The following is a 16,451-nucleotide window of genomic DNA, read 5'->3' as shown; positions in this document are numbered from 1 at the left end:
ACATGCAAACAACAATGAAAATCTGAGAAAAAAGTCCCAGATGAGTTTTATATATATGACTGATGTTCAACAGGAGCATTGTTTTGGTGAACATTAGGGCCTAACTGTAAATAAAAATGTATATTTCTCGAGTTTGGAACGAGAGAGAAGGCTAGCTGAATCAGTAGCTTCTTTTAAATCACTTCATAAAACTCATTTTTATTGACGATGACGTCTTTTTTTCATCTTTTTATCACCTTCATATCGCGCGTTTATTGCTTTTACTGTGTTTCCAGGCGTGTGTGTTTTTATACAACATCTGCTCCCTCTTATTGTCCTTATCTATAATTAATTATATTATATTATACTGTATATTATTATATATTAGTCCTCAGTCTGTAACTCGACCTTATTTCTGTTCTGTTTGTCAAAACAACTTGTTTTTTAAAGGTGCTATATAAATAAAATTATTATTATTATTAGTATTATATGATTTTTTTCTAACCTGAAAAACATGTGAGCTGAACCTGTTTTCAGCACTGTGTGGTGTCTGCAGGTAATCCTCTTCATCACAGCCTGAGATGTGAAACACGGGGCCAAAAATCAATATCAGCAATTTCTATCTCAACTACATTCTGGACAGTAAGAGAACGATATTCAGTAAAAAAGAAATCAGTCTGAAACAATAAAAGTAAAGGGAGACAAAAGCAGGATTTTATATAGTGAGGGGGATCATTTCCCCCGTGTAGCTGACTGAACACTGCGCCCTCAAACGAGTTCTGATTACTGTCGTAGAAGCAGCTCATGTCGAAGCAGTTTCCTTAATTAATTTGATAAATAGACAAAAATAGATTGTCTGACGTCGCTCTCGGTTATTTTCAGCAGCAGAAAACCTTCAACAGTCTGAGACGTCTGCAGCGAACGTCAGCTTTTAGTGTCGGACAAAAAAACAAAAAACAAGACATCAAGGAGATCCTTCAAGAAGAAGTTTGCTCCGGTGCATGCAGCCTGGTTAACTCAGCTGCTCATATGCTAAATATATTCTCATATATATGTGTATAGTCTTTCATATAAGCACATGTGTTTATATACAAAATAACACTGGTGTGTGTTGTGTCTTCCAGGAGTGATCGCTACCAAGGACGTGCTGGACATGTTGGGACAGATCAGGAAGAGTCTGAATAAGGTAGAGCACAGCTCGAATGATGATCTTTAAATGAGTCTCACAACAAATGAAAGTAGAGATTACATATAAAACACATTGTGATTCCTGCCTGGAGCGTAAAGGCTTCTTGCCTAAAGAAAGGATGCGGCTCTCTCGCTTCCTTCCTGAATATTTTTAGAAAGCTGAGCTAAACGTGACAGAGTTTAAAAATATTCCAGCTTTTAGCAAAAAAGCTCAGCAGGATTCAAACTGGTTTATTAGCTGTAAAGCAACGACAGGAAACACGAACAGGCTTCCTCACAGTGTCTCTCATCGGGGCCTGGAGGCCTCAAACATTTACTCATGTGCTGTTCTAAAGAATTATTTCATGTGCCACTCCTCCGCTACAGCTCAGCGAACATAATGTTAGTTTTATTCCACCATGTTCGTCTTGAGCAGCTACAACAGCAACATGCTATATGTTTAATCAATGCATCCTTATCAATAATGTAACATTATGTCATAGGAAGTATTGTATCAGTCACAGGGGAGGTTTTTCTGCAGAATGAGGAATTTTAACCTCTGATACTTCAAGTACATTTAGCATTACATTACCAAAATGTCCAATTTGAAAACCCTAACATATAACATATCAACTTTACAGCACATATTATTCAACCCTCGCCAGCCCCAGCCCCCGTCACAGCCCAGAGTCCCTCACATTAAACAGTATTTCTTCCCTGGAGTTTTACAGAGAGGAGCTGGAAGTCGGGTTTTACATTCAGGAACGAAAGAGCGAGGAAAGAAATCAATAACAAAGGAAGGGTTTATAAATGGATAACCTACTGTAGTCTGTATTACTGACAAAAAACCAACTGAACAACAGAAAATAAATATAGAAAATAAAGGGGAAATCAATCCTTAATTTGACTGAAGTGTTCTAGGAAAGGTTCCCATATCTTCAGGAACTGAGAAGCGGATCTTTTCAAGACTAGAGCAGGACATAATGTCCCCCAGTCAGTGAGCATGTGTGGGCGGGGCAGCGTCCCTCCATCTAAATAATACTGCATGCCTGGCTAAAAGAGACGCAAAGACAGCATGTGGCGTTAGTTTGGAGTCAGGCGTTCTTCATTTCCTCAAAAACACCAAAAAGTGCGACGGGGGGGGGGGGGGGGGGGGGGGGGGGGGGGGGGGGGGTTGGATTTGTAATGGACTATTTTTATAGCCTTGTTTGATATCGCAGATAAGTGGTGTATGTGTGTGTGTGTGTGCATGCGTGCGTGCGTGTGTGTGCGTGTGTGTTTGCCTCCTCAGGTCGGCATCCAGAACTACAGTGCAGCCGGTAGTTGTCCGTCTCGGCCCAGTCAAACACGCAGCGACTACGGCAAGCTGTTTGTGGTTCTGGTGATCATCGGCTCCGTCTGCATGGTCATCATCACATCTGGATTTATATACATCTGCTGGCAGAGACGTCTGCCTGCAACTAAGACTACGGTCAGTAAACACACGTCTTTTAGCTGAAGAGACCCAAACAGTTTTTGTACCAGGCTGTAAACATGTTTATTTCTGCTGTAAAGTTTTAACATGGGAGTCTATGGGGACTGACTCACTGTTGGAGCCAGACTGTAGTGGTCGTTAGAGGAACTGCAGGTTTTGGTTCTTCACTGCTCTCTGACCTCGCAGTTTCGTGCCGAGGAGCTTCACTTTGTGGAGAACGGTTGCCACGACAACCCCATGCTGGACGTGACCAACGACGGCCAGCCCGAGATGCAGGAGAAGAAGCCGAGCGCCAACGGGCTCGCGGGGGGAGGAGAAGGAGGCAGGGAGGATGGCAGTCGCTGGCAGGTGATGGGATGACTGGTTTTAGTGAATTTACTGGGAGAAACAAAGATGAACAGATGGATGAGTCAGTAAAGTTTCAGGTTGGTTTGGAAAAGCTTAAACTGTTTAGTGTCTCTCATCTTGTCTTTGTTTTTTTTTCAGGTGTTTGTCAATCAAGCAGCGACTGAGGAGGAGGAAGAGGAGCAGGACACACATCTCTGATGGACAAAGAGGAAGAGGAGACAGGTCATGAAGGATGGCCATCTTTGACAGATGATAAGTGGAGCCTAGAGAGGAGAAGAAGAAGAAGATGAAGATGACAGCAGAGAAAACAGGAAGTCTTCAATGGAGAGAGGATAACAGAGAAGAGGAGAGGAGAAGGAGTTGGTGGGAAGGGGAAGGTATAAAACCCGAGTCCAGTCAGAGTCGAGCTAGGATTGAGGAGCACAGCAGGAGGAGTCACTGGTATCATCTTAGACACTGAGGTAAACATCACAGACTTGGAATTCATGGAAAGACAATAAACTTGCCGATCTCCAAGACGTCGACCTCTGGACTTCAGATAATGTCAGATCCCATGAAAACACCCCTGTGTAGTGTGCCTTATGCTTTTAGCTTTTAGCAGTGTGGCTGCACGAGACAATTTAAACATGAAACTACCATAAAGCGTCTTCAATCCAACTTAAATGCTTGAATGTAAAAGCAGTGAAGTTTGGTTGTTATTTTGTGTCACAGCCGATCCTGACGAGAGCGGGAACCTAAAATAATTTCAGATATTGAAGCACAATTACAGCCGCGGAGATGGTCAGTGGTTTTACACCAGTGTCTAACATCAGCGACTCCTCTTAGCTCCTCCTCCGAATCACTGAACAGGAAGTACGGCCTGTAGCAACTTTGAAAGTAAGGTTTTGGCACTTTATTGATTCCTCTTGGAAATAGTGACTATCATCGTTAAAATGCTGCATCATGTTAAATGTATTACATAAAGTGATTGAAATATCTCTATTTTGCTTATAGGAATGGTTGTAACCGCTGAGGATGTTTACCGTACACTCTACAACAAAGTCATGTGATTGATATACTTATGTGCTGTTTAGCCTAATATGCTTTTTTTTTCCAATAGCGTTTGAATGGCTGCTCTATGCTCCTGGCTAAAATCTTGAGGCGATGACACGTGGGCAACATTTAGAGGCCTGAAGCATGAAAACAAAGCTAGTCACAGTATCCAGTTAAAGATACTGAACCCCAAGTCCAAGTCGAGCCCCGAGTCTTCAGTGTTTTAGTGTTAAATGTCAAAGTCAGAGTCAGAGGATATGACCGAGTCACCGGGGATTTATCTGAATCGCTACGGTCATGTCCGAGTCACATCTGTGATTTGAGTCTTTTTTTTATCATTAAAGTCACGTCTCAGTCCCGCCAAACCACCACAGCCATGTTCGAGTCACTACGGTCATGTTTTATGTCACGGACTGAGTCAGTAAAGTCATGTTCGGGTCCCTCGTATCACCCACAAGTCACTGCAATCATGACTGAATCATTACAATCATGTCTGAATGCCTTTGGTCATGTCTGAGTCACTACGGTCACATCCGAGTTACCATGGTCGCATTTGAGTTGCTACATTCAAGTCCGAGTCACCGCGATAATGTTAGAGTCACGGTTGTCATGCTCAGGTCACATGCTCATGTCAGAGTCATTAAGGACATGTACAAGTAACTACAGCTGCTTTTCTTCTGGTCAAAAAACGCGCTGACATCAGGCTTTTGTCAGCAATGGAAAAGGGAACAATCAGCATTCACACCTGAGTCAAATCACTTGTGATGTAAATCCAACATCTGGGTGGACACGATCATTTTTGCCCCTTTTTTCCTGCTGTAACGTCTTTCGAAGCACTGACACTGTAAACACACCTGTCACCTGTCCAGCACGATAACACCAGAAACACTGCAGCTACACCTTCCTCAGAGCACGAGCTGCAGCCCCGAAATAAGTTTTAAAAACACCCTATGACAGATTGGAGCGTCTCACACGGAGGCTCCGACACTTCTACAGTGGAAAAAGGGTCAATCTGCTTTTATTAGCAGGTTTAACTGCGTTTAAAAAAACCCGCGTGTACCTGCTAATATTGATGGAAACAGGGAATATGATTCTGACCATGTCTGAGTCATCGCAGTTGTGCTGGTTAATACAGTCATGTCCCAGGCGCTATGATCATGTCTGACTCACGAGGTCGTGACTATGTCTCTACAGTTGCTGTACGTTCAGACCGAAAACAGCGAGAACATCAAAGTGACAGGAAGTCATTCATTTTCAATGTGAGCTGGCATCTCTTGGCGGTAAACAGCGCCATGCCCATTGGTGATGCATTTTGATTGGTGTGTTCGTCAGAGAAAGTTGAAGTCCAGGCAACTTAATGTTAATGAGCTATGACGCCATTCTGCAGAATGTAGTAGCGCTCCACTCTAGAGGACACTAGAGAACACAACTGTGTAAACTTTAGTTCCTATCAAACATTTGTTCCCAAGTACGACAGAGGAGTTTTTGGTAATGGCGGCGGCAGGTTTCTCCGTCCTTTATGACGACATTGTAGTTTTCCAGATGAGTTGGTGACGTGTTGCCTTAATTATAAATATATAAATATAGGGAGTTACATGCTAACTAGCACCATAGCATACTAAACAGCTACGTCAGAGCGCCCACAGACTTCAACAGCGTCCTTGAATGTTCGGCCAGAGCGTTTTTTTTTGGGTTTTTTTGCTCTCGCCACTTTCGGTCTGAACACAGTCATAATCTGACTGATTGATTAACCAACAGTGAAGTCCAAACTGAGTTGCACGTAATTTAAAGTGGGACTTATACTGGGCGCCAATTATGAAACACTGACTAGTGACCAAACTCATAGCACATGTGGTGACATCCCACATCAGATGGACATAATTATTTCAGATAAATGTGTCTGATTCTCAGTAAGAGGCGTTCGCTGACTCAAGTCACTGCTCAGTTAATTGGAACGGAGATAGACAATTGGCAGCAGCTCTGTTCAACATTATTTTTTTATTGTTTTTTTTAATTTATATTCGGTTTTTAACATTGATTTTGTTGCTGCAGCTGTCAGTCTCTGTTCCTCTTACTAACAGTATTGCCCATCCGCATTTCATAGAGATGTTGCCTGTGTTTCGGCTCTTTTACTCTGACTTTTCTCTATGTAACAATACTGTATATGGCTTCACTATAAACTACGCTGATTGATATGCACTTTGCCAGCTAAGCAGGATTTATAAAGCGATCAGGACAGAGCTGGGACTCCTGAGTACCTTAAATGTAGATAAACTGTTTCAGAGAGCACAAGACAAAAGGCAGGACACAGTCCCCTCGTCCTCCACTGGAAGACAGAATAGATGAGCATGTAGCTTTCAGCACTGCAGCGAGCATCAATATAACAAAACATACAGCCTCTGTTTCTTTTATTTGCTGAAGGAGAGAATTTGAAAGACAAATTTTGTTGGTAGAAATCAACTGAACTGGACCCTGAACAGATTGTGATCCTTTAAATTAGTCTTCACAGATGTTATTTCTTTTCAGAATCTGATCTCAGCCTCATGTATGTTTGCATTTGTTAGCGGTGCTAGTGTAAGTCAATGGGCATTCAGTTGTAGCAAAAAAACAAATGACCCTGTTATAAAGCAAAGTTTCCTGGTAGGGTTTGTAACCAGGTTTTTGTTCAACATTTTGTTGAGTTTTTATTCATTCACCCCAGGTATTGTATTTCTTTTAATTCATTTTACAGATCTTTTTTGTATGTCTCTTTATATACATTTTGATTACATATCGTCTCACTCTTTTGGTTGTCAGTGTAATGAGTTCAATGTGAGAAATAAAGTTTGGAGAAAACGTGATTTTATGTCATTTCTTTTCCCTGCAACCCAGACCTGGATAAATGGGTCAAGAATATAAACAAATAGACAGGATGTCTTGTATTTGCAGGATTTAATATTTGTTCTTTTAATTTAAATAATTGTGAATAAACAGTTCATCATTCATACTTAAAGTTTGACATGAGCACAGTTACACCAGACTCCTCCCATTTTCAAACATCATTTTGTGCAAGTCACAGTTGCACTTTGCATCATGAATCTGCAGGCATTCTGATAACGTAACTTAAATGATAGGAATGAAAATCTGGAAACACCAGATCCGCTGTTTAAACTGTAGTAAATGAGAACTGAGTGAGGCTCTCAAAGCTATTCAATGAAACAAGGGTGCAAATAATGATTATTTACATTGTCAATGAATCTAGGGATTATTTTATCGATTATTCTACAAATTGTTTGGTCCATAAAATGTAAGAAAATATTAAGAACAAGAAATAATTATGCTTGTACTGCTTGTTTCGTCCAACCAAAACAGTCTGAAACCCAAACACATTCAGTTTAATGTAGAACAGAAAACAAGCAAATATTCCAATATTATGAAGTTGAAATCAGAGAATATTTGTTTTTTTGCTTAAAACTTACTTAAATGATTAATCAATGACCAAAACAATTTAATTCAATTTTCTGTTGATTGTGCAATTGATTAATAGAGTAATTATTTAAGCTCTAGCACGAAGCATACTTTGCTCCACTGTGGGTAAACAGAGTTACCTGGTTAAAAAACAATAATTACATTATATAGAGTTATTGTATTTTCTTATAGCAGTAATACATACCCAGTAAGGGATTCAAACAGTTATTGTTGGGTAAACCCTGCAGAGGTGAAGATTAATGCGTTCAGGCGGACCGCAGTCTCCTAAACCTTCTGGCACCAGGGGTCCTTCGAGCTAACGCAAATGCCTGTTAGCTGGATGCTAGCTTGCAGCTACGTGCGCAGTCAGTTGTGAGGATAGAGAAGGTAGAATGAGCCCGAAAGATATCAGGTTAGTTCACATTTGTTTACAAATTCACTCCCAACGCAGACTCTGACTATTAATATGCGCCATTTTGATAGCTAGCTAGCTGAGTTTTTTTTACACCGGTGGTTCAAAACATTCGTGAAATCTTTTGTTGTGTTTCAATGTAAGCTAGCTAGTTAGCCTCCGGTACGTGCTTTCTTTACTCTACGGATGAAACGTTAATGCCAAACTCCGTCCCAGTCTGGGTGAGTTATTTCGGTAGCCTTGCTTAGATCTTCCAAAACGTGATATGTAGTTACCTCTTGAAATGTTAACGTATTTCTGGTTACAAACCGAGAGCTGGACCACCGAGTCCAAACATTCAGCTCTGTAATGCTCTAGTTTTAGAACCAGCTCACACTGCTAGCTAACGTTACCGCCCACTGCGATGGATGTGCTACTGTGGGTAAGACAATATTTAACGGTTAGGATTACTAAATTTAAAGTTCTGTTTGTGTACTTTCAGTATACTGAAGTAACGAGTGGTTCCCATTAGCTCTGAAATGAATTAGTGCGATATGTTTAGTTGCGTTTGTTTTCACTTCCAAACCTGGCAACGTTAAATCGGTAGATTTTTGAATGGTGTTCGTTTTGTAAACAGGCTGGCGTTTGATGACTGGGACGTTCCCTGTCAACCAGCAGTAACATTTGTCACTAACCTCAACGTGAAGTAAGCACAGAACCAAACTGTGTGTTTAAGTAATCTAGTTAGTTAGCTGTTAGCTCCAGCTAGCTGTAACTCAACCTTTGTGTTAACTAGCTGCCTAGGTCACAGCTGCTAGTGAACAACAAGCTTGCAGACTAGTAAACTCTAGTTAGTTAAAGCGAGATGATTAACAAAGAGTGGTAGTTGTTTGGTAGCCGGGGGGAAGCCTGCAGCTGTCACTGACAGTTACTCTGCTTTTGTCCTTCAACCAGCCGCAACCAGTTTTCCTGTTAAAACCAGCTGCTCTAACGTTACTCTCTGTACAGATCTCGACACCGGCTATTGTCAGTTATTTTTTTAGTTTTGCTCAATTGAAATCAGTCAATTTAATCTGTTACACAGTTTAATTTAACACATATTGCCACATATCCGTGTGACAGCACGGGGCTGCTCAGTGCGCAGCTAGTTCACGTTAGCTTGAGCGGCTAAGCTACCAGTATCAGGCCCTTACAAGGAAGTTACCCATGGAAATAGTTGGTTAAGTGTTTACTTTTGGAAGTCATTAACATGGGCTGTGGCACCGATTAGTCACAACTGCACTGATGTGGAATAATGGGATTCGCTGTGTAGCAGCCACTGAACTCGTAAATGTTACAGCCCTGAAATCTCTCATTACCCTGACTGACTTGCATATTGCATATAATCTGTTATTATACTAGTTTAAGACTTTAAATATATATACTGTGTATTACAAAGTCTATTTATATGCACAGATGTGATACCTGTGGTAGGTCACAGGTTGTGACTCTAGTGTTGATATAAATAATAATAATAATAAAATAGTAATTAGTAATATAATAATAATAATAATAATAATAATAATAATAATAATAATAAATACCCAGTAAGAGAATAGAAAAATATGCAAAAAGTAATCTACAAGGAAGAATCAGAGTATGGACATTAATGGGAATGAAAGTGGATTAACGGTAATTTAAGAGTAGATTAACTGTAATGTGCAAGTAAACTATATAAAAAGTGTAATGTGGGTCAACAGTAAATTTGCAGTTAATAGCAGAGTATGATGGAGATGTTCTTAAATTGTATACGTGGATGTCCACAGGAAGGAAGGACCTGCTGTAGCATTCAGAGGAGCACTTAGTCATCCTGAGTCTCTGTCTGAACATCTGACTAACCAGAACTGTGTTGAGGCTGGGAGACGTCCATGATGGAGAGGAGTTTTGACAATATCTTCCTCTTCACGACTACATGCAGAGGGTGCAGCTCCACCCTCAGGCTGCTGCCCCAGCAGACCACAGCACAGAAAATCACACAAACTAGACAAAAGTCCCTGAGCATCTGTAAAAAGCGTGAATGAAGTACAGATGCAAATGAGGATTATTTTCATCATTGCTTAATCTGGGGATTATTTCCGTCCTTCTTTATTTGATTTATTGTTTAGTCCATAGAGCTGTCAAAATATTCTAAATTTGATTATATATCAAAGTGTAAAAAAAAAAACAAATTTAATTGTGAAAATATGATATTCAATTGTGGCAGAGGGAAATAAAGCAGCTCTACTGTGGCTGTCTGCCTGGTGACTTCTCCCGTGGACCTGAATTCAGTGAATGACGTACAGGAGTCACTTTCACTGATTGAAAATTAAATGTGGGTCAAGCTGAAACAAGCAGATTCAACAACAGCCGGGTGGTGATGATGTCAGAGAGTTCACAACCGACTCAGCTGCAGGGAGAGTGATTCACACTCCCAAGTAAAAAAGCCCAGTTTGGAAATATTTCTATTTTTTGACACCAAAACTGTGGAGCCCTCAGTTAAAGTTGTAGACAAGCTATGTAAGCTACAGTTAGCCTAGCCTACCATTCCAGCACTCGCAGCTAGCCCACATCCAATCACTCGCTGTTTTTATGATCGTTTATATTCTCCATTTCCATCTTCTCAGCTATGAGGATTTGCTGCTGTTCTTTGTCATATGTGATAATGAATTTTATATTTTCTGGCTGTCGGAAATTGTGATGTCATTTTTTAAAACTATTTTCTGGCACTTTAATGGTTGATGAAAATAATAATGATCTGCAGACTCTGTTGAGAATTTGAAATCCTCAGACATCTTACTTCTGTCCTCTGTAGGGATGACCTGACGACAGCAGCACCTGACGTCTTTGACCTGTTCCTGCAACATCCCAGCTCTGTCGGATAGGACGACTCCTGCACATCCTACCATCTGCTAAGGGCTGCTGTCTCCCCCCCACCCTCCCACCCCCACCCTGAGCCTGTCACATCCTCCTCCTTCAAAGACCTCAAACCACCTGCGATTGAACAGTACCAGCCTCTGCCGGCGCGCCCCCCACCCCCCAACAAACAGAGACAATGTATTGCCTGCAGTGGCTGCTCCCCGTGCTGCTCATCCCCAAACCGCTGAACCCGGCGCTGTGGTTCAACCACTCTATGTTCATGGGCTTCTATCTGCTCAGCTTCCTGCTGGAGAGGAAGCCCTGCACCATCTGTGCCTTGGTCTTCCTCGCTGCCCTTTTCCTCATCTGCTACAGTTGTTGGGGCAACTGCTTCCTGTATCACTGCCAGGACGCAGCACTGCCGGACGCCGCCCACGACCCAGCAATCGTCGGGACCTAGGAGAGAGAGACGGGGGAGAGATATCAGAGAGGGGGGAAGGTGTGAAGGGTGATTACTGTAGAATGATACTGCCATGCTGTAAGAGGGGACAGACCGCACTTTGGGTGGGTTGTACCGCCGAGAATACAGAGAGTACTTGGCAAGAGGCGAGGAGAGAAGCCAGTTTGGGGGTGATGGGGGCTGGTTTGTGATGCTGTAGAGAAAAAGACTTAAACCTGAGGTGGTAGGAGGAGAAGAGGGGGAGGTGGCATCAGAGGCAGCGGGCGAGGGGAGGAAGGAAGGAAGGAAGGAGGGGTATTGAAACTTGAAACGCTAAGAGAAGGACACGAGTGAACTTCACACTCTCAACACTCCACTTTCAGCAACTTTCATTCCAGCATCTGAATGAAAACGAGACAGTAAACAAACGCACCACATGTTGACGCCGACCTAAAAGTGACACCGTGTTTGAGTATTCTGGCTTCTTTCCAGCCCACCCACCTGTTTACTTCAACCAGAGAGATTCACCAGGGTTCATCTTCGTTAGAATCAAAATACCCTCAATGTCAAACTGCCAAAATTCACCTGACCCCTGCTGAAACCTGCAGACGGAGCTTGGACTAGTTTCAAGTTTCACCGGCAGCCATGTTGGCTCACCAAGCATTATACACCAGGAAGTGTTAAAAGAGTAACTGGTGTCCCGAGCGTCCCACCTGTCGCAGCCCGACCATACCGAACTCCGTCGCCACTTTTGGCTCCGCACACGTAACGCTACCCTCCACACGGAGAGCACACTAACACTGGACAATCAGTAACTATGCTGTGAATAATTCCTCCTTTGTCGCATCGCCACACACACACACACACACACACACACACACACTCACAAACTCTCACACACTCTCACACACACACCTCAGAAGGTGTGATAATGCTGAGAAACTTACCCACCGTGCTCTGGAGCTGCCCCCTCTCCTCGTCTTCCTCGTTTCCTCTTCCTCCTCTCGCCTCGGAGTGAAAGTCCCCTCCCGCCGGACTCACGATCTTTTTTTTTTTTTCTTTCTTTTTTTGCTGTTTTGTTTGTTTGTTTTTTTTCTTGTGCATGGGTTGCCGTTAGTTTTTTTTTATGCATTAAGTTCACACACAAAGGTTTAGTGAATTTAAACAAAATGCTGAAAGTTTCCAAAGGGTAGAAAAATCTGGATGTGTGTGTGCGTGCGTGCGCGTGTGTGTGTGTGTGTGCGGGGTGGATGAAAGGTTTGTGGTGTGTGCGATAGGTGTGTATTTTCTGTGATCAAAGTCGTGGTGATACGCAAGGAAACGGCTGATGGTCAGTATTTCCAGCAACACTAAGCAATACAGAACGCTGGGCGAGGAAGTGGCCTCAAGTTTTCATTGACAAGAAGGGCAGAAGATTCCTTGTGCATCACTGCTGTAAGTGTTATGTTTAGCTGTGAGACGCAGGCTAAGGTGTTTATACTGTGTACTAAATGGCGTGTGTGAAGGTGTGTGTGTGTCCGAGTGTGTGTGTGTGTGCGTGCGCGTGTGTGTAGCCTTCTGTCGCAGTGCTGAACATGCTCACTGCTACACGATTGCTTTGGTTTTAATTTAAATAAAGTTTTTCCTCTCAACGTGTTACACTGAGTCGAATTCAGTATCATATCAGTCAGTGTTTGTTTTAATGGTGTTAAACGTTTAAAATTTGATTTTTAATTATTTTTTATTATGGTCTCAAAATGGCATCCCTCTCTGTGCTAAATTCAAAGTCTACAAAGTATTCTGTGTTCACATCTCAGTTCTTGTTTAATTCAGTCGTGGAGGAATTATTCAGACCCTTAGATTAAGTATAAATGAGGTAAACATGGCGCCATTACAGCAGTATCGGTATGAGTGCAGGGGGAGAGCAGGTTAAAATCACAGTGGATGAAACAAACAATTGAAAACAGTAAACTAGTGCTGGATGTGTGTTTCAGATGATGATGCAACAGAAGAGCAAGATGAGCAAACAAGCTGCTCGTCTTTCCCCACAGACGTCGTTCAACTCCTGCTAATTAATATTTTCATCCTCCTGCAGCAGCTGAGAGTCTCCTGTGTTTATAAAAGAGCGAATGATTCATTACAAATACAGCTCTGGATTTCACCATCATTTCTTAGAATCTTTTTACAGAGATGAAGTTTGTGCATCAGTGATCTTCCTCGTCTGTGGTTCAGTTGTGACTTTTTAAATGACATAATGAGTATATTTTACTTTTGGTACTTAAAGTATATGTAATACTCTTGTACTTCTGCTCAGCGTTTTAAGTATTTCTACACTTGTACTTAGTCACTTTCTACTTTAAATGGATAAAATTACCATTTCCCTCATCAATCTACACTCAATAACTCATAATGACAAAGTGAAAACATGGTTTTTGACACTTTGCAAATGTATTAAAAAAACACAAACTGAGAAAAGCTTTCAGACCTTTTGCCGTAGCTTCCAAACTGTGCTCAGGTGTGTCCTGTTTGCTTTGATTATCCTTGAAGCAAACAGCCAAGAAAACACAGGAGTGACTTTGGGACAGTTCTCAGTCTGTCAGCCAAAGCCCAGATTTAAACCCCACAGAACCGGTGTGCAGAGAGTTGGAGACGGCAGCTCACAGACGCTTCCCATCCAGACAGAGCTGAGAGGATCTGCCTGGAAGAACGAGATAAACTCCAAATCCAGGTGAGCAAGGCTTCTAGAGACTCACCTGCAGACTGGAGGGTGTAACTGCTGCTAGAGGGGTTTCTACAAAGTACTTCAAAGATCTAAATGCCTTTATAAAGGACAGATTTCAGTTTTATTGATTTTATTTCATTTCATTTGTCACTCATGATATCTGACTGATATTTTAATGGCCGACACATCCGTTGATACTTACAGTCAGTGCCCCTTGTGTTGTCTATGTAAAAGCCTGATTCTAGGATTCTCAAAAGTGTGTACATCCCCATCAGCAGGTAGCAATGTTAGCATGCTAACATGCTAAACTAGGATGGTAAATATCATGCCTGCTAAAAAAAAATCAGCATGCTAGCATGTAGCTCAAAGTGCATAAGTGTTCAGCCTCTGGCTTTAGTCTCTTAAGTCTTGTTGTAATTCTTTCATCCTCACTTCCTCTAACCTCCTCTTGTCTTTCTGTTTTTTCCTTTTCTCCCATGTGTTCCCTCAGCTCTGCTTTTTCATCCTTGTCTTTTTTCTTCTAAGCAACTGTGAAATCAATGCAGTGAGAACATTATGATTTTAGACAGCAGCTAGAAACCCAACAAACACAACAAGTGCAGCCTTAGTGTCACTCAACATTGTTGATATTGCTGAATAAAACACGTATTGGCTTTCAGTCAGGAGATTTAACCAGGTCAAATCTATTCCAGAAGAAAAATAAAAAATAATAATTAAAAAAAGTGCAGAAACTGAACTATCTGGTCCTGCAGGAGGGGCTGAAACAAGCCATGCAGATCCAGCAGATAAAGATTCAGCCCTGTTGTAGTTTAATGGATATTCTAAAGGTTTGATTGCAGAGACACAGTTTCTTCCCATCCTGTTCTATATTAAAACATCCCGTGTGAGACTTTGATGATGTGTCTAAATTGACTGTCGATTTGTTTCCAACATGAGAGCTCTGGTATGCCGAGCATTTTGACCCCTGCTTTTATTTCTACATCGTCCATGATGAGATTTGAGCATTCAGAGTTTTTTCGTGGAACATTTCTTACACACTGGAGCCAGACAGAGTTGATCTGTGTTGAGTTATCATGGGTGCACTGAGCCTGAATAAGAACCACATTTTCCTCCCAGCAGATAAAACACAGACCGACGTCTTCTTCCCACGCCATTTTATTGACCCATGGCTGCAGGAACCGGCGAGAGCATAATGCTCGCATAGCGTTGACATGACCAGTTCTACTCTTCCTCGCCCAAAATGAAGGTTGGTGAAGCGTGCATTGGTGAGAAGAAATGTAACAACAAAGTCATTGGCGAGGAAATGTTTTTCGTTTGGTTGTAATTTCCCGCCGGAGTATCAGCGTTAGCACCGCCACCACTTAGCATGCTGCTAACGGGTGTCAAGCTAGGACTGTCTTGGCGGCATTTGAGGAGCCTCCAGCCGACCGATGACAATTTTCAAGACGTTTTGAGAAAGAAACTTTCAGCCGACTTGGTTTGTTAAATGAAAGTGGCTTCATTACGCGGCGGAGTGTGGTCAGGTTGTGTCTTTTGCTTGCATGATTCACCGATTAAATCAGCGATTGATTAGGTGCCCCTTCACCTTCCCGAGGAGCTGGACCTCAGGCCGGGGCGATGTCACCAGAGAGTCTCGTTGTCACAGGTCAAGATGAAGCAACATGTCTACCTGAGCTCCATCCACAACCAAGAGCTCTGTTTCCAGAAGCTGAAAAACTCATAGTCACGCCTGTGGACGAGCATCGCGTGAAAACATGGCTACACCACGACCCGGAAGAGACAGACTCACCTCTCCTTGATGCATGTCCACACTGACATTGGACACCCACGCCCTTATGAGACTTCATTTCCACAACACCTGAGCCCAAGGCCACATTTGGCTTGTTATAACTACTAGAGTACCTGGGCCGCAGCTCGAGTTAAGATATTTGGTTCATTATAAGCTGCCGCCGAGCCCTTTATAATTAGTATTTGAGTGGAATAAACCTTTAAAACTACAAATATGTGGATAAAAAGTAGTATTTGGGTGAAATGCACCTTTTTTAAAACTACAAATATGTGGATAAAAAGTAGTATTTGGATCGGAAATAAAACCTTTATAGCAGTTAAGTACGGTCCTGAAACTGCAGCCTCCGGTACTGCAGAAACATACTATTGCCCACTACAGCAGCCCCAACTTAAAACATCTTCCCGCGGCCCTGTATTGACCTCAGACAGTCTGTAAATATCCCAGTCAGAGAGGTCCCAGGTCAGTCTAACCACAGCCAAATCTGCTCTGCGGCAAGCGAAGGCATCCTCAGGTCAGGGCTGTTCCCAAACGTCAGATCACCTGAGCAGACAGCAGAGGGCAGCACCTGCTTCTGTGTCAGGGACGAGACGAAGCTCAGGCCACGGAGAGAGAGGTGGGATAAAATAAGATGATAAGATAAACTGTAAGAAATCAAACAGCAACATATTGAAATCTACTAATATTTAATCATTTTCAGACCAACTTCAGTGAACTTAAATCTGTTGGTTTTACGTTACAATAATTAATGAGAAAACAATAAACTTATTGTTTATGTTAAGTTCAGAAAACTCACATTTTTAATTTTGATTT

At 42.1% G+C, this 16,451-nt stretch overlaps 2 protein-coding genes across 3 annotated transcripts in view; both read left to right on the top strand.

Moving 5' to 3' along the window:
• podxl2 (podocalyxin like 2) overlaps positions 1-3,600 on the top strand; it is a 28,412-nt gene extending 24,812 nt beyond the window's left edge. The window contains exons 11-14 of the mRNA XM_022748835.1: positions 1,104-1,165; positions 2,438-2,617; positions 2,807-2,968; positions 3,107-3,600. Of these exons, the coding sequence (XP_022604556.1) occupies positions 1,104-1,165; positions 2,438-2,617; positions 2,807-2,968; positions 3,107-3,166 (464 nt within the window). The 3' untranslated portion in view covers positions 3,167-3,600. The remainder of the gene's footprint in view (positions 1-1,103; positions 1,166-2,437; positions 2,618-2,806; positions 2,969-3,106) is intronic.
• Positions 3,601-7,787: 4,187 nt separating this feature from the next.
• blcap (bladder cancer associated protein) lies at positions 7,788-12,778 on the top strand. 2 transcript variants are annotated; one of them, XM_022748836.1, is made up of 2 exons: positions 7,788-7,859; positions 10,669-12,778. In XM_022748836.1, the coding sequence occupies exon 2, from the start codon at positions 10,909-10,911 to the stop codon at positions 11,170-11,172; it is 264 nt and encodes an 87-aa protein (XP_022604557.1). In that variant the 5' UTR covers positions 7,788-7,859; positions 10,669-10,908; the 3' UTR covers positions 11,173-12,778. The 2 variants fall into 2 exon arrangements, with proteins under 2 accessions (XP_022604557.1, XP_022604558.1); XM_022748837.1 differs by lacking the exon at positions 7,788-7,859 and adding an exon at positions 7,910-8,080.
• Positions 12,779-16,451: the final 3,673 nt, after the last annotated feature.

This window comes from Seriola dumerili, unplaced genomic scaffold (assembly GCF_002260705.1).
Source record: "Seriola dumerili isolate Sdu_G_001 unplaced genomic scaffold, Sdu_1.0 BDQW01000133.1, whole genome shotgun sequence".
NCBI classification, from domain to species: Eukaryota; Metazoa; Chordata; class Actinopteri; order Carangiformes; family Carangidae; genus Seriola; species Seriola dumerili.
This window is presented reverse-complemented; position numbering and strand designations above follow the sequence as displayed.